This window comes from Ochotona princeps, chromosome 2 (assembly GCF_030435755.1).
Source record: "Ochotona princeps isolate mOchPri1 chromosome 2, mOchPri1.hap1, whole genome shotgun sequence".
Classification (NCBI taxonomy): Eukaryota; Metazoa; Chordata; class Mammalia; order Lagomorpha; family Ochotonidae; genus Ochotona; species Ochotona princeps.
The window spans coordinates 41,957,086-41,973,502 of NC_080833.1; the positions used below are offsets into that span (position 1 = coordinate 41,957,086).

General features: G+C 50.9%; 1 protein-coding gene across 1 annotated transcript; it reads left to right on the forward strand.

Annotated features, from left to right (window-relative positions):
- The first annotated feature begins 860 nt into the window (after nt 1-860).
- Nucleotides 861-12,478, forward strand: GPX7 (glutathione peroxidase 7). The gene is made up of 3 exons (XM_012927987.2): nt 861-1,141; nt 6,435-6,696; nt 11,888-12,478. Exons 1-3 carry the CDS (start codon nt 1,007-1,009, stop codon nt 12,049-12,051), a joined length of 561 nt encoding a protein of 186 aa, XP_012783441.2. The 5' UTR covers nt 861-1,006; the 3' UTR covers nt 12,052-12,478.
- The last annotated feature ends 3,939 nt before the right edge of the window (nt 12,479-16,417 follow it).

The following is a 16,417-nucleotide window of genomic DNA, read 5'->3' on the forward strand; positions in this document are numbered from 1 at the left end:
GCCTGGCCCTTTGTGGGCTTCGGAAAAGATGTTTCCTGAGCACAGCAGACACCGTGATGTGCTGAACCATCCCTGAGGACTTGGGACACAGCTGCTAGGAGCGTTGCCAGCACAAAGCCTTTAGCTGTCAGCCCCTACAGGAATAGGGCCCTCTTGCCACCTGTCACACGCTTGCCTGGACCGTTCCACATCACAAGGATTGATGAAGGCAATGGCACCAAGGCCTGCCCATTTGAACTCCTGGTGGTTGTGGGCAGGGAGTGGCTCAGAGGGGCCATTCCAGTGCCAGGGTCCGTATATGGGGTCAGCTAGGACAGTCGTTGGGGCTGCATGGAGCTCTCTGCTCCTCCCTCTGCCACTCCTGCCCACTCCCACTACAGATGTGGATGCCAAGGGTGCCCCCTCCTTAATGTCCAGCTCTACAACCTTTGTCTTCCCAGGAACTCGACACACCACAGACCCTGGCCGCTTCTCCAAGCAATCCCCTCAACCAACGTTCATTCATTTCTCTAAATGTAGGTGCCATTTTGCCGTTCCTGTTTTACATTCCTTTATCAATGGATTGGAGGTGAGGGTGAGGTGCGGAGGAACTGGAGGCTGGCTCCACTATCCAGACACACAAACTGCCCCCTCCCCTCAGCGGTGGCATTCCTAGCTTCCAGGGCCACTGCACTAATTAGAAGCTCTTGTCTGCGACCACATTTCCGCCTCCCTTTCTGCCCAAAAGTTGCCGCCTCCTAGGATACGTCGGAGCCCCACCAAAGAAAATTCTAGTCTTGGTGGTCAGAATCTCCGGGACAAGGTCTGGAAGGGGACGGATTCCAGGGATTCTGTAGGACAGAGGGGGAAACTGAGGTCTGGAGTCAGAAGCTCCACCACCCGCAAAGAAAAACGAGAAGGGGGCGCGTCCTGCCTCGCGGGCCGCCTCCTCCCACCGCCCCCCTCCACGCCGGTTCCCGACGCCTGGTCTGTGGGCCTTGCAACGCCGCCCCCTCGGAAGCGAGTCATGGTGGCGGCAGTGGCGGTGGCGTGGCTGCTGCTGTGGGCCGCGGCCTGCGCGCAGCGAGAGCAGGACTTCTACGACTTCAAAGTGGTCAACATTCGGGGAAAGCTGGTGTCACTGGAGAAGTACCGCGGCACAGTGAGTGCGGGTGCGCCGCGGGTTGGAACGCCACCCGACAGGGCCTGCGGGGGTTGGGGGACGCCTGCAGCCTGGGGCGCGGCTCCAAGGGCGCACCCGGGCCGGCTTCCCTGCGCGCTCCACCGGACTGCCTGCTCCTGGCGCCAGCCGGCTGTGTCCGTCCCGCGACTACGTGGCAAGGCCCTGGCTCGCAGTGAAACCCGAGACCCCCTCGCTGCCGGCGCCCCCTGGGCTGCGGCGCCTGCCCTTAGCAGCCAGGCAGGCCTAGCCTCTGCATGGCCCCTGCGCCTGCCCTCGGGTCACCAGGTTCCACGTTCGGAACGAGGGCGTTGCTGCTGTGGAGCCCATCGGAACCCTGCTCCGAGCCATAGGCCTTACCATTTGTGGGTGCGACGGGACCCTCACACAGAGCGTCCTGGAGAGAGGGGGAGGCGTTTGCACAAGCACTAGACAGCCACGAGCCTGGAAGGGACCCCCCAACTCCCCACTCCCTCCGGGGTCGGTTATTAGGCTAGCAGCCCTTTGGGCATATTGGCGGGCTGGCCCTCCTTTACCAGGAAGGGCTTGCTGTGAGAGGAGTTTGCAGGGCTAACAGGCAACTGGCCTGGTCAAGGCTCTGCAGCAGACACCCCGCAGGCAGGGGCAGGGGAGGGGAGGCATTCCAATTAGCTGTGCTGGAGGAGGTTAAAGCCCCAGGCCCAGAGTGCGGAGAGTTGAGGCTGGAGGGATCGAAAGAGGATGGCTGTCTGTGGGTCATGAAGACCTCTGCTAGGCTGCCTCTCTGGATGGCTCTGGGGTCCTCTGTGTGATAAGGGCGCTGGCAGTTGAGCCTAAATGGAGGAGGGGTGGGGTATGCCCAGTATGGGATGGAGCACAGGAAAATGATGTCAACCTTCTTTGTCCTAGGAGCAGAGCCATCCCCAGGGAGGCAAGTGTTCTGGAAAGCTTGAAATTTTCATATTCTGCTGGAGTCATTCCCAATACCACACACACACCACCAACCTGTATGGTTCCACTTGAGACAATTGTGTGGAAGCTCTTGGGCCACTGAAGACTACACAAAGGCCCAGGGCAAAGGGCCAAGACCAGGGGAGGGGTTTGCTCCCCCTCAGACTCAATGTACCACTTTCATGGAACTTATCTGTGGAAGAGAGAGACCACACATAGAGAGACAGGAACAAGGTCATTCTCAGCTGTAATAAGCACTGAGACAGAAACAGAGTGAGGTCACACAGCTGCTAACAGGTGCAGATGGAGTCCTGCTCCAGAGACCCTGCCCTTAGAAGCTGCTTGACTGCTTGCTGGTTCAATCACCTGCCATCCGGTTCTGGCTCCTCTGACAGGCCTGGCACTGGGTCTGCCTCTTGGTGACACCCACGAGCAAGAGTGACACTGTCCTCAGGCTAATTGGGGCTTGGACCAGTGTTGAGTCCAGATGCCTGGGTGACCACTTAGGAAGGTGCTTGTGTACTGTATGGAGTTTCCTAGTGTGAGAATGGCTTATTTGCACACTTGCTTTGCATGTTTCAGAATCTATCTGCTTGTGTTAGCATCATGCATGTAAATCAACTATGTGTTTGCGTCTCTCTGTGTTTTGTTTCTAAAAATCAAGCTGTTGGTTTCGGAGCTGAAACTAGAAGCAAGATTTCTCCCACCCCAACACAGTGGATAGATATACAAGATGTGGGTTAATAAATATAAGCAAGGGGGCTGGTGCAGTGGTGCAGCAGGCTAATCCTCAGCCCACAGCTCCAGAATTCCACATGGGTGCTGGTTCATGTCCCAGCTGCCCCACTTCTGAGCTGGCTCTCTGCTTTTGGCTTGGAAAAGCAATGGAGGGATGGCTCAAATGCTTGGGTCCCTGTGGAAAACCCAGAGGAAGCTCCTGGCTCCTTGCTTTGGATCAGTTCAGCTCTGGACATTGTAGCCATTTAGGGAGTGAATCAGCAGATGGAAGGTCTCTCTCCTCTCTCTTTCTGTAATTCCGACTTTCAAGTTAAATAAATATTGGGGGAAAAAAAAAAGATAAGCAAGCTGCAATGTTCTTATTGCCCCAGGAGCTAGCAAGAGAAGAAAGAGGAAGACCCCTGGGCCCAGCACAATGGCTCAATGGGCTAATCCTCCACCCTGCAAGCACCAGGATCCCATATGGGCAATGGTTCATGACCAGGCTGCTCCATTTCCCATCCAGCTCCCTGCTTACAGCCTGGGAAAGAAGTAGAGGATGGCCCAAAGCCTTTGGGACCCTGCATCTGCATGGGAGACCTGGAATAAGCTCCTTGCTTCAGCTAAGCTCCAGCCATTGTGTCCATTAGGGGAGTGAATCAGCAGATGGAGGATCTTTTTTCTCTCTCCGTAAATCTGATCTGTCTTTCCGATAAAATAAAATAAAGAAATAACTCGCTAAGCCTCCACCCCCACAGCACCAGCATACCAAATTGGTACTGAACTGTGGCCCCTGCATCCAAGGAGACCTGGAAGAAGCTCCTGGTTCCTGCTTTGGATCAGCTCAGCTCTAGCCATTGTGGCCACTTGGGGAGCAAACCAGAGGACAGAAGATCTTCCTCTCTCTCCTACTCTGTAAATCTGACTTTCCAATAAAAATAAATAAATCCTTTAGAAAAAAAAGTGAATAAGGAGGAAGACCCCTGACTGAGGCAGAGCATACAGAGTCCCAGTTTTCACCATCCAGAGCAGAATAGGGCAGAGGCTGGCCTCCAGTGGGGGGGGGGGGGTGTTGTTCTAAAGTCTGCAGCCCCAGGACTGGGTCCTTTCTCATCTGGGGGAAGCAGCAGGCTGGGGTTCCAGCTCAGCTTTGCCATTAGCTGGGGGTGACTGTGCCTACGCCCCAGGGAACATTTAGTGATGTCAGGAGACATTTTGATTATCAAAAGACTAAACAGCTAGTGGGTAGAGGCCAAAGTGCTGCCAAATATCCTCCAGTGACCAGAAAAGGCTCCACAGCAAAGAACTGTCCAGCCCGCAGTGTGAGCAGTGCTCAAGTGGAGAAACCTTTCTTACCTGGGCCTGTCTGGAGCTCCACACACCTTGGGACACGGCCCTCTCTATGGGCCAGCTGCTGGAATCCCAAATAGCCAGGGAGATAGGCTGTGGTGGCCAGGCATGGGGTCAGATTTTATTTATATTTATTTATTTATTTAAGATTTATTTTTTCTTTATTGGAGAGGCAGATATACAGAGAGGAAGAGAGAGAGGAAGATCTTCCATCTGATGATTCACTCCCCAAGTGGCCTCAACAGCCAGAGCTGAGCTGGATCCAAAGCCAGGAGCCAGGAGCCTCCTCTGGGTCTCCTAAGTGGGTGCAGGATCTCAAAGCTTTGGGCTGTTCTTGACTGCTTTTCCAGGCCACAAGCAGGGAGCTGGATAGGAATCAGGGCTGCCGGGACACAAACTGGCACCCATATGGGAGGGATCCTGGTGCATGCAAGGTGAGGACTTAAGCCACTAAGCTACTGCACCAGGCTCCTGGGGTCAGGTTTTAATCCTTTAGCAAAATAGAATCAGAAGCTTATAATACAGCAGCAGCACCAAATGTGTAATTGTTGTATCATAATCCAGCAATTCTATCAGTCTGCTTTATATTTATTTCCTTAAAGATTTTTCTAATGCAGGTTTGAGTCTAGTGGCCAAAGAATATAACATTTGTTTGCTGAAGGGGGAGGGACAAAAAGGGATTAGAGTCCTGGGATTCTCAGCAAGACAACGTGTGCCTGCCTGTGTCCCCAGCAGGTGTCTGTGTGCACACTCAAGCGTCGAGCGGGTGCCTACTGAGACTTTCCCATATGTGCACCAGGCCCAGAGAAGACACAGAAACAGCTCCTGGCCTTAGTTGGTTCACATTCTAGAAGGAAGGCTGACAATGTACAGGCAACTACAGTTCAGAGTGATACATGCAAACTGAGCCAAAAATCAAGCCCAGATCTGGCCCTCTGCTCCCCCACAGGACCTTCTCTGTGTGCTTACCAGTATGCATGCCTCTCACTGTGAACATGTCATGTTTGTGTGTGAGTGTGTGTGTGTCTGCATGCAACCATGTGTGATATGTATTTGCTAGTGTATGTTTATGAACATGCTTTCCCATGTACAAACACTGAGTCCTTAGCCTTCCAAGTATTTGTGTACATGGTGCACATCTGGAAGCCCCTACATGGTTGATTTCACGTGTTCCTGTGTTCGTGTGTCTGTGGGATCCCTGCATACACAGCCACAAAGGCCACCTGGTGTTTTTGTATTTGAAAGACAGCATTCTCTACCTGTAGCACCAGCATCCCATATGGGTGCCAATTTATGTCCTGGCTGCTCCACTTCTCATTCTACCTGTTCATGACCTGGGAAAGCAACAGAGGATGACCTAAGTCCGTGGGCTCCTGTACCCACATGGGAGACCTGGAAAAACCTTCTGGCTCTCAGCTTTGGACTAGCTCACTTCTGTCTGTTGTGGCCATTTGGAAGTAAACCTATGGATGGAAAAATCTCTGTGTCTCTTCTTCTCTCTCTGTAACTGCGCCTTCCAAACAGAAAATAATCTTTAGGAGAGAGAGAACTGATGGTCAGAGGATTCACATATGAGGATACTTGCAAAACTTTGTTAAGAATGCCCAGGGCTGGGCCCGGCGGCGTGTCCTAGCGGCTAGAGTCCTTGCCTTGAACGCCCCGGGATCCCATATGGGCACTGGTTCTAATCCCGGCAGTTCCACTTCCCATCCAGTTCCTTGCTTGTGAAAGCAGTCGAGGACGGCCCAGAGATTTGGGATCCTGCACCCATGTGGGGGACCCGGATGAGGTTCCTGGTTCCCGGCTTTGGATCGGCACAGCACCGGCCTTTGTGGTCACTAGGGGAGTGAATCATTGGACGGAAGATCTTCCTCTCTGTCTCTCCTCCTCTTTGTATATCTGACTTTGTAATAAAAATAAATAAATCTTTTAAAAAAAAAAAAAGAATGCCCAGGGCTAGGCCAGGTCGAAGTCAGGAACATGAAACTCTATCCAGGCCTCCCGCAGGAGTGACAGGGGCCTTGTCACTTGGACCATCTTTTGTTGCTTTCTCAGATGCATTAATAGGAAGCTGCATCAGAAATGGAGCGGCCCAAGCTCCACCTGGTATTCCAACATGGGATGCTGGCCTCGCAGGCAGCAGTTGTTACCTGCTGTCACAACACTGACCCCTGGAGTGCCTCTGAATGCGAGCCCGTCAAGGCACGGACAGGTGCATGCCTCGCCACTGTGCTATGCATGTGTTTGAGCTGTATTTTGGTGTTTATTTATTGATCAGGTGTCTCTGGTGGTGAACGTGGCTAGCCAGTGCGGCTTCACAGACCAGAACTACCGAGACCTGCAGCAGCTGCAGAGGGACCTGGGTCCCCGCCACTTCAACGTGCTTGCCTTCCCCTGCAACCAGTTTGGCCAGCAGGAGCCCGACAGCAACAAGGAGATTGAGAGCTTTGCCCGCAGCACCTACAGCGTCTCTTTCCCCATGTTCAGTAAGGTAGCTGTCACAGGCACTGGTGCCCACCCTGCCTTCAAGTACCTGATAGGTGAGTCCTGGTCTCTGCCTCCCCTCTCCCTCCCTCAACTGGCTGAGGCTGTAGCTCCTGGGCAGCAGAGGCCACTGGTTGGTTGGATGGCTCGGGGCCTCTTCCCTTTGGTAAAACGCTTGGCGGCACATATACTAAAATTGAAAACGGTAACCTCAGGTGAGTTGACGCTTTGACTCAGCACTGAGTTTTGAGAATGGGAGCCGAGGAGGACTCCTCCCCAACAATGCTGGGTGCCTGATGCCTCCTAATTCTCCCTTCCAATCGCTCCTCTCAGCCTTTCCGCCATTCTTTGTTCCCAAAGACAGGGTGGGCTCCTTGAAAGGGACCAGGCCCCTCTCACAATAGTCAGTGTAAGTCAGGTGAAAACAGTGTAAAACAGATGAGTTTATGTTTAAAACCAAGGCGCAGACAGGGGGCACCCTATGAGTAGGGAAGGCTCATTGAGATGGGTGACAGGTGGTAGTTCCCTAAGTCAGGCGGGGACTGTAGGCAATGGGAAGGAAACCTATGGAGTTAAAATACCAAACCTAAAACTTGCCAGCCCCCGCTGGACCAGCCAGAAGGGACTGCTGAGCTGTGTCCCTGCAAACCACCTGCTTTCTTAGTATTTCAGGGATAGTTCTCTTCTCTAGCCCCAAACATGCCTAAGCCACTGAGTGGGGTCCCCAGCCAAGCCTGTCCTTCGGATCCTGTTTTCTCCCTCATTCTTTGCATTCTCAGCACTTCTGGATGCCCTTGGGTCATTGCCCCCTCCCCACCCCACCACGGGCTTTCAGGGAGGGGAAATGAGCAGCACTGTGCTACAGCAAACAGAAGGTCCCTCCCGCAGGCAGATTTGCACTTCCTTTCTTTATTATTTGATATAAGAATGGCTACAACAGTTCATTTTTTCTTTTCCATTAGCCTGGAATATCTTTTCCATCCTCTCAGTTTCAGTTTCCTCTGATCTTTGTTGGTGAGATGTGTCTCCTGTAGGCAAGGGTTTAGTATTTTATCCTCTAATCTATGACACTTGATTGATGAGCCTAAGCCATCTACATTTGGGTTAATATGGATAAGTGGTAATTTGGTCCTATCATTTTAGCAATGGATTGGTTGTTCCTTGTTTGATTTAGTCTTTTGTTTTATTGGACATTCTATGTTTGTCTTTAGTTTTGGTGGGTGCTATTCCTTTTCCCTGTCAAGAGAACACCTTTAAGCATCATTTGTAGGGTAGATCTGGAAAGGGTGTATTTTTGTAGTTTTTCTTTACTGTGGAAGAATTTTATTTCATTTTCAAAGACAAAGGAGAGCTTTGCTGGGTACGTTATTCTGGCTTGACAATTTTTTTCTTTTTAGAATCTGGAATATGTCATTCCATTCTCTTCTGGCCTGTAAAGTTTCCATTAAGATGTCAGCTGTGAGTCTGATTGGCATTCCTCTATATGTCAATTGATTATTTTCATGTGCATATTTAAGGATCTTTTCCCTGTGTTCAACTAAAGAGAGCTTGATTATCATGTGTCCTGGCAAAGACTGCTTTTGATCAACCCTGTTGGGAGTTCTGTGTTTTGTTTCCCAATGCTTTCTCCCAATTAGGGAAGATTTTCTTTATTATTCCATTGAATATATTTTTTAATCCCAGCTTCTCTTTCTGTGCTTTCTGGAACTCTCATAACTCTTATAATCATCCTTATAATAGTGTCCCTTAATTCTTGAATACTTTTCTTAGTTTGACTCAGTTTCTCTTCCAGCCTTTTGGTTTTCACCCCATTGTTGAAGGAAATGTCCTCCAATTCTGAGGTTCTTTGTTCTGCCTCACTCATTCTATTATTGAGGTTTCCACTGAGTTTTTAATTTGCTTCCTCTATTTCTAATAATTCTGCTTGATTTTTTCAGTGTTATTTCCTGTGTGACATATTCCGTAAATTCCTTGAATGCTTCTCATTTTTTAAGAAGCTTTATAACAAACTTTCTAAATTCTTTATTACCCATGACTTGATGTTTTCCTCAGTTAACTTTAAGGTTAACAACAGCTTTTGTTCCTTTGCAAGAGAGGCATCAGTAATATTCATTGTCTACGTCTCTTCTTTTGCTCTTTGTCATTGCTATTCCCATTAGCAGATTCCTCTCCTTAGGCCCAGGTTCTAAGCTGTGTTGCCCCCTGGTACAGGTTGATTTTACAGACTGCATTCAGTACCCGGTTCTTCATTTGCAGTCACTTGTGCTACTCCTTCCAGTGAGTTTCAATCCAGGGTTCTATGGTCTCTGCAGCCCCAGCTCCTGGCTCACCACTTTCTACCCCCTCTGACTTGATCCTGTGCTGTGGCCACACCGCTGCCTGCACAGCCTTCTCCCACTGCCAGCTTGAGCAGTGCCCAGGATTAGGGAGAAGCCAGCTGTCTTAAATCACTGGGTTGTCACCAGTGCTGGTCTTGCTGGAACCTGCAGGTCGTTGGGTCTTAAGGCCACTCAGACCTGTTTTTTTGTTTTGTTTTGTTTTGGTTTGGTTTGGTTTTTTGGTGTTGAAGCCCCTTGTTTCTTTCTTTCTTTCTTTCTTTTTTTAACTTTTCCCATTTTTTAAAATTATATTTTTGACAATCTTTACATAGTTAATTAGGGCAAAAAGGTTCAAGGGCTACAGGAAAGTGGGTAAGACTATTATTTCCACATTGTTTCCTTCATGTATCTGAGGTACAGGGGGATATTAAGGGAGAAGCTCCACCCAGTCTCCCACCTACCCCAGGTCCCAGATGTGGGGCATGCTCTGAGATTCTTACTCAAGTGGTTTTGATGGTTCACCAGTTATGAATCGCTGCCATTCTCGCCACTCCAAGCACTATGAGGTCATTGAAGAATCCACTGATTGACATAGTCCATCAGAGAGACTCTGTTTGCCCAGTTTTTCACTGCCAACATATAGCTGAGGTGGTTGATTGACTTGTTCTGTCTTCTGTCTTTCCATGGTTAGGGTTCCAAGTCCGGCAGTTCGATTGTGGAGATCCCCAAAGAAACTTTGTCTGAGGTGTTCCCAGACCAGATTCTTGTATGTACTAGCAAGTACAGGGCCCGGCACAGTCCATTGCCCCAATCAGCTGGTGGTTGCAATTGCTGGGTTGGTTTTGTTTTCAGCCCCGACTTCCACTGGAACCAATGGGTATTGCAGTTCAGCCTGGTTCTGCCCAGCACATACTGGGCCCTCACATAAACCAGTGGGAGCTGCAGCCTAGTCAGGGCGACTGACAATAATCCCTACCCCCATCAGGCCCGCCCCCTACCCTGGTTTGCCAGTATGGGCAACAGACTGGTCCAGTCTGTCCCACATCCCATTTGGCTCTCGTACATGTCAATGGGTATTAAGGCTTAGTTCTATCTAACCAGCTCAACCCAACCATCTCTCATGGTTGTTGTTGGGTGCCTCTCTGTCTAGCCACACCAGCCCCTGTCCTAGTTTTTGTGTTCTTCCGAGGGAGTGGTAACCCAAGAGGGAGGAGCCCACTATTTCCCTTCCAGGCCTCTCCCACTCCCAGATTATGCACTCTCCAGGTGGTTCTGTGGTTTGACTTGACAGGATTAGCCCCCAGTGCCAGCTTCTGCCAGCTGATGCTGTGGCTAAGCCCAAACAACCCTCACCCACTCTAATTTTGTTTGCACCAGTAGGAATGATCAGCCCAGCCTGGCTTTTGCCTGATCTAGTCCACATGAGGTGTTGTAGCCCTGCTTAGTCTGGTCTGCCCCCATCCCAGCTCACGCTCTCCAGCAAGGGAACCGTCCCCCATATTCCCGCTGCCAGCTCCACCCCCTCCCTTCCTGGTTCTCACGTGTGCTGTTGGGCACTGTGTCAGACCTGTTTTGGATGGAACCCATACGATGCCAAGTTGGTACTATTTTTCTTGTTAGAATGTGTTGCAATGTGTTGAGCCAGAAGTGAGTTTTCTCCCAGTTCAGCACCTGAACAGCTTACTGTTGTTCCTTAAGCCCCAAGCCTTTTCCTCAGTACACAAAATGGTGCCCGATGTGGCTTCGGTGGGGGTCTGAGCCATGAAATCCAGCCTGTTCCTATACTCACCTGCTTGGATTTTGTCATCTGCTTCTGCTTGTGCTCACATTAAGCAAGCCAGCTGGACGAGCAGTTCAACACCTGAGTTCACCTCCTGAGTTCCCAATGAACTCCCCTTCCTACCTGGCTGCCAGTAGAACACCGAGCGCTGACCACCACTGGAGTATCTGGTCACTGCAACACTGCTCTGCTGTCTCTGCTTCCCTGTGTCCACGGGTGTCCAGGTGACCCTGTGCCATCAGCCTGTCCTTTCCTATTTCCTGGGATCGTGGCTTTTCTGCTTCACCCTGGCTAATGATTCTCCATCTATTTAAACGTGTTCTTACCCTATTCCACCATCTTGTTCTTGCTGTGCTTCCTTCTGTGAGCCCATTTAATGCCAGCCTTTTCTTTTTTAAGTTTTTACTAGTGCTTTCCCATAGTTGTAGAAATACAGTTTGGCTTTGAAACACCCAGGGAGCTCTTAAAAATGTGTAGGATCCGGGACCAGCATTTTGATGCAGTAGGTTCAGCACCTGCTTGCTACACCAGCAGTTCATACTGGAGTACCAATTTGTGTCCTAGCTGCTCTGCTTCTGATCTAGCTCCCTGGGGGAAGGCAGTAGAGGATCTTTGCACCCATGGGAGACACCAGAATGAAGTTCTTGGCTCCTAGCTGTGGCCTGGACCAGCGCTGGCTTTTGGGGGCATTTGAGGAGTGAACCAGCCAAAGGAAGACTTCTCTCTGTTACTCTGCATATGCCCGAGAGCTACTGAAGTAAGGCCTAAGAATCTGTTTAAACACCTCCCTTCTTCCCAATGATTCTGACACAATCAGTCCATGGATGAACATTTGGAAGTCATTATAATTTAATTGTAGAATAGGGTATACACTGTTCAGTAATTTAAAATCATTAATAAAAGTAGATTTGATCCTTCTTTACCAAGCACTTTGCGGAATACTAACACAGTCACTCTTAACCTTGACTTGACATAGGAGTCTCTCAGAGAGCTTTTGGGAGACACTGAAAAGACGGGTGCCTGAGTCTAAAACTTAGTGACTCTGACTCTTGTGGTCTGGGGAGCTGCCTGGGCAGGAGGAATATTCCATCAAGAGTGAATTTCCAGGAGCAGGTGCATACTTTATCCTCCTTCTTCCTTTCTCTCCAGAGACTTCTGGGAAGGAGCCCACCTGGAACTTCTGGAAGTACCTGGTGGCCCCAGACGGAAAGGTCATCGGGGCCTGGGACCCCACTGTGCCCGTGGAGGAGATCCGGCCCCACATCACAGCGCTGGTGAGGAAGCTCATCCTACGGAACCGGGAAGACCTCTAGCCATGAGCCCTCTGCTCCCAGCCACCCGTGCCGCCGTGACCAAAGCAAACCAAAGGTGCTTCAAGGGAGATACCCACTGGGTCTCCTTCATTCCCTCTTACTCCACCCAACCCAGTACTCTTGGAAGGCAAAAATGCTGGTAATTTGAAGATTTGAATCTTAGAGCAACCACTAGGAGTGCTGGCCAGTGAGAGCCCTGGACCAGTGAGTCACTGGCCAGTAAGAACCTCTAACCAATGAGAATCTGTGGCTATCAGAAGTATATCAAGCAATAACCTTCCACTCAGTGAGACCTGTAAAATGGGCCAATGCCTACCTCACAGGGCTGTTGCGGGGACTAGGATGAAATACATAGGGAAGTGTCTAGGGCTGTGCTAACTAAAGAAGAGAAATTCAATAAAGGTTTTTTGCATATAAACCAAAACAACTTGTGATCAATAAAAACTTGCACCCAACATGCATTTCCGATGGGTATCTAAGACAAAAATTTGTTGTCTTCCTCTCTGTTATCTTTTTTAATTATAAAAAATGCAAGTTCATTGTAAAAAAAGTCCAAATAATGCAGAATGACATTGAATAACAATGAAAGTAGCCCGTCATTTTCTATACTGTCAATCTCTGGAGGCAGTTTGGTACAAAATTTCCAGGATTTCTAAAAACCGAAGCAATCTTTATTACCTAATTAAATATTTATTGATCAAAAGTGTACTACAAAAAAATATTTAAAGGGGTGTGTTGTGGCACAACAGGTTAAGCAGCTGTCTATGACACTGGAACCCCATTTGAGTGTGGGTTCAAATCCCAGCTGCTTTGCTTTTGATCCAGCTCCTTGCTAATCTACCTGGGAAAGCAGCAGAAGATGGTGTAACTATCTGGGCCCCTGACTCCCACGAAGAAGACAACGATGGAGTTCCAGTTCCCGGCTCCAGCCTGGCCTAGCCCTGACCACTGTGGCCACTGGAGAGTAAAACAGCAGATGGAAGATATGTCTGCCTCGCTCTCATACACTGCCTCTCCCTTTGAGGGGGAGTGCTCTGTAATGCTGTCTTTCAAAGAAATAAGTCGATCTTAAAAAAAAAAAAACTCAAAGGATATGGATAAGTCATAAAAAAATAGAAATAAAATGGGCATATTTTCATGTCCAGCCTCATTAGATTGGAAACATTTTTAAAAGGTTTATTTATGTATTGGAAAGGCAGATTTACAGAAAGGAGAGCTACACACAAAGAGATCTTCCATCTGCTGGTTCACTCACCAAATGGCCACAACAGCCAGACCTGAACAGATCCGAAGCCAGGAGCTAGGAGCTTCTTCCGGGTCTCCCATGTGGATACAGGGTCCCAAGGCATTGAGCTATCCTCCACTGCTTTCCCAGGCCACAAGCAGGGAGCTGGATGGGAAATGGAGTGGTCAGGATGCCCATAAGAGATGCAGTTGTTTGCAGGCAGATGATTAGCCAGTTAAGTGCCCCACTCCTCCCTCACACCGATCTGGCTCTGACCCCTCAGGGCTCAGGTCAGAGGTTGGGCTACTTGAGCATTTAAGGAGCTGACCTGGGAGGAGACAAGGGACCAAAGCTGAGAAATGGCCCAGCAGGACTTGAGCCCAGATCCCCTCTGCACACACTCAAAGTTAGGGGAGGTGGAGGAACCGGGGACACAGAAGAACTCATTAACTTCTTCCTGCTCTATTCATTACTGTGAGGAAGGCAGATAGTCCAAGCTGGGAAGGGCTGCACCCAGAGTCTTTAGGGGTCACCTGTCCCTGGGCAAACAGAGATTCACCCAGGCTCTGCTTCTCTGCGCCTGGGATTGGGGAGGGGGAGACACTTCCTGGTGGTCCAGAAGAAAATGAAGAAGTCTGATTTTCGGTTTGTTGGAGGAAAGGGGGCGTTTCACTACCACACTGGCCTCCTTGCCCTCAGGGACAGCTAACGGGGCTAGGCTTTCCGGGTAGAGAAGCTGTGAGAGCCGCAGGGAGAGCCAGACCCCAGGCGAAAATACTGTGCACTCAGGGGTCCAAAGGAACAACTTCTCCGGTCCGCAGCTCTCATTCATAAAATGGGGAGGCAAATTCCGGGACTTCCGACCGTCATGAAGGGTGAGTGAGGCAGTGCTTTGAGCCTCAGCACACCGACCCTACTAGTGCGTGCTGCTTGCTCACGCGTCTGCTGCGCCAGCCGCCAACTGCAACCCCGCCTCTGTCCGAACTCCCCGGTGCCCCGCGCAGCGCTCGGCGTGCCTAGAGGTCCCGGCCCGCCCCGTCTTGCCGCCTCTTTGTGCACAAACCCGGGAGCCCACCTGGACGCGCGCGCAGGCTGCTCGGGGCCAGCTCCTCCGTTCCCCCGCCCCGTCGGCTCAGCGGATCGCCCCTCTCCGCCGTCCCTGCCCGGGCCGGCCGGCTCCAGTCCCTACCCGCACTCTCCACCCACCACGCCTCGGCTCACACGCACCTTGGTGGCCCGGCGGACCCCGCGTCTCGGCCGCCGTGACAACCCCGCGCGTCTCTGTCTCGGACGTCTCTGCTTTGGTGAGAGGCTCGCTCGGTCCGGGGTCGCGGGGGCGGGGCGCGACGAGCGGCGCCAGCACGAGCTTCGTGAGCGCCGAGCAGGAGGTGGGCCAGGCGGCCGCGGTCTTCTGCTGCGGCTTCCGCGACCACAAGTACTGCTGCTCCGACCCGCACAGCTTCTTCCCCTACGAGCTCGGCTACAGGTGGTGGCTCAGCTGCTGGCGCCGGCCCTAACTCCCACCTTCAACCCCGACCGGAGGCTAAGCTTCAGTCAGTCCTCAGCACTCATCCAGCCGTTCCCCGTGGACTTCCTTCTCACTCTCCTCATTCCAGCTCTGGTCCCGCATCTGGACCCCAACCGCTGAGACCCGTGCTAGAACCTCATCCTAACTGGAACCCCCAAACCACCACCTGCACCTGCCTGCATCTCTACCAACCCTGACTCTTAGCAGTGTCCACAGGCCACCCAAACTCTACTCCCAGCCAAGTGATCCCTGCTTAATATCAACACCAGGTTCATCACTGTCCCTGTCCACTCCCCAATACTGGCCCCAGCCCCAGCCTTCTGCCCGCCTTCCCTTCTCAGCTCTACTCCAACACCCTGATTTCAAAAGTTACCTTAGACCTACACCCAACCTCAGCCTCAAACCTTGCTCTTTGTCTTATGTTCCATCCCTACTCCTAGTGTCAACCCTGACCTGTTTGCTCATTCTTGCAGCTGCGTGCCAAGCTTGGTGGTAAGTGCTGGTCATGGGTCCCACCCCTGGGGGAAGAAGAGGAGAGGAGCTGCCTCCAAGCCATCACCAGATAGTGGCATAGAGCCGCAGCAGGACCTGGCTCTGGCCATGCTGCCCGGGAGTGCCCTGCAGGTGAATCCCCACCCTTGGGAGCTCAGCTAGCCTGCTTGTTGGGGGACAGTGTTGTCTAGACCAGCTCTGACAATTTCTGGAATCTCTGCAGAGTAGAAGGGGGCAGTAGGTTTTGATGCCTATGGGTCCTCAAACGTCACACCTGGAGAATGGGACCTGACCCTCAGCCTGCTCAGGGAAAACAGAGTAGGCCATCCTGGCAGGCAGCGAGTTCCCTGTCCCCGGGGAGGCACACCCTCCAGGGGAGGAAGCATGATTTCAAGTGCCCACAGACCTCTCTGAGTCTCTGTCGCTTCAACTGGCAGAGGTGGAGAGTCCGCAGTCATTGCCCTGATGTCCATCTAAGGTCTTTTACCTTGGGGTGGGAACCTTTTTGTTTTGTTTTGTTTTGCCAAGAATCATTTGAATCTTTATAGCATCCTTCATGGGTCATACAAAATTATTAATTTTTAGTCTGCTATAGATATATTGGATTTTTTAAAAAAAGATTTATTTATTAGAAAGGCAGATTTACAGAGAAGGAAAAACAGAAAGATCTTCCATTTGCTGGTTCAGTCCCAAAGTGGTCACAGTGGTCGGAACTGAGCCAATTCAAAGCCAGGAGCTTCTGGGTCTCCTGTGTGGGTGCAGTGTCCCAAGGCTTTGGACCATCTTTGACTGCTTTCCCAGACCACAAACAGGGAGCTGGATGGGAAGCAGAGCAGCTGGGACACAAATTGCACCCATGTGGGATCCCAGCACTTGTAAGGTGTAGATTTAGTTGCTAGGCTATTGCACTGGACCCAGATACATTGGATTTCAAGTCCTGCCTGCTGTTGCCTTGTCAAGGGCAGACCCAGTGATTTCAAGGCTCCTGACTGGTCCACAGGCCGGGTGTTCTACTCTACGTTAGCAGTAAAACACAGGTTCAAAGGAAATTGCCTAGGATTAGATGCTTTTGGGCATTCCCAGCCTTGGCCTATATGAGAAGGCTTGAGCGACGTTCAGTT

What these genes read in the sequence shown, in the direction of transcription:
- GPX7 (XM_012927987.2), top strand. Translation starts at nt 1,007, where the DNA reads ATGGTGGCGGCAGTGGCGGTGGCGTGGCTGCTGCTGTGGGCCGCGGCC. An exon ending in TGGAGAAGTACCGCGGCACA is followed by an intron (nt 1,142 to 6,434) that starts GTGAGTGCGGGT and finishes TTTATTGATCAG; the next exon opens with GTGTCTCTGGTGGTGAACGT. An exon ending in TGCCTTCAAGTACCTGATAG is followed by an intron (nt 6,697 to 11,887) that starts GTGAGTCCTGGT and finishes CTTTCTCTCCAG; the next exon opens with AGACTTCTGGGAAGGAGCCC.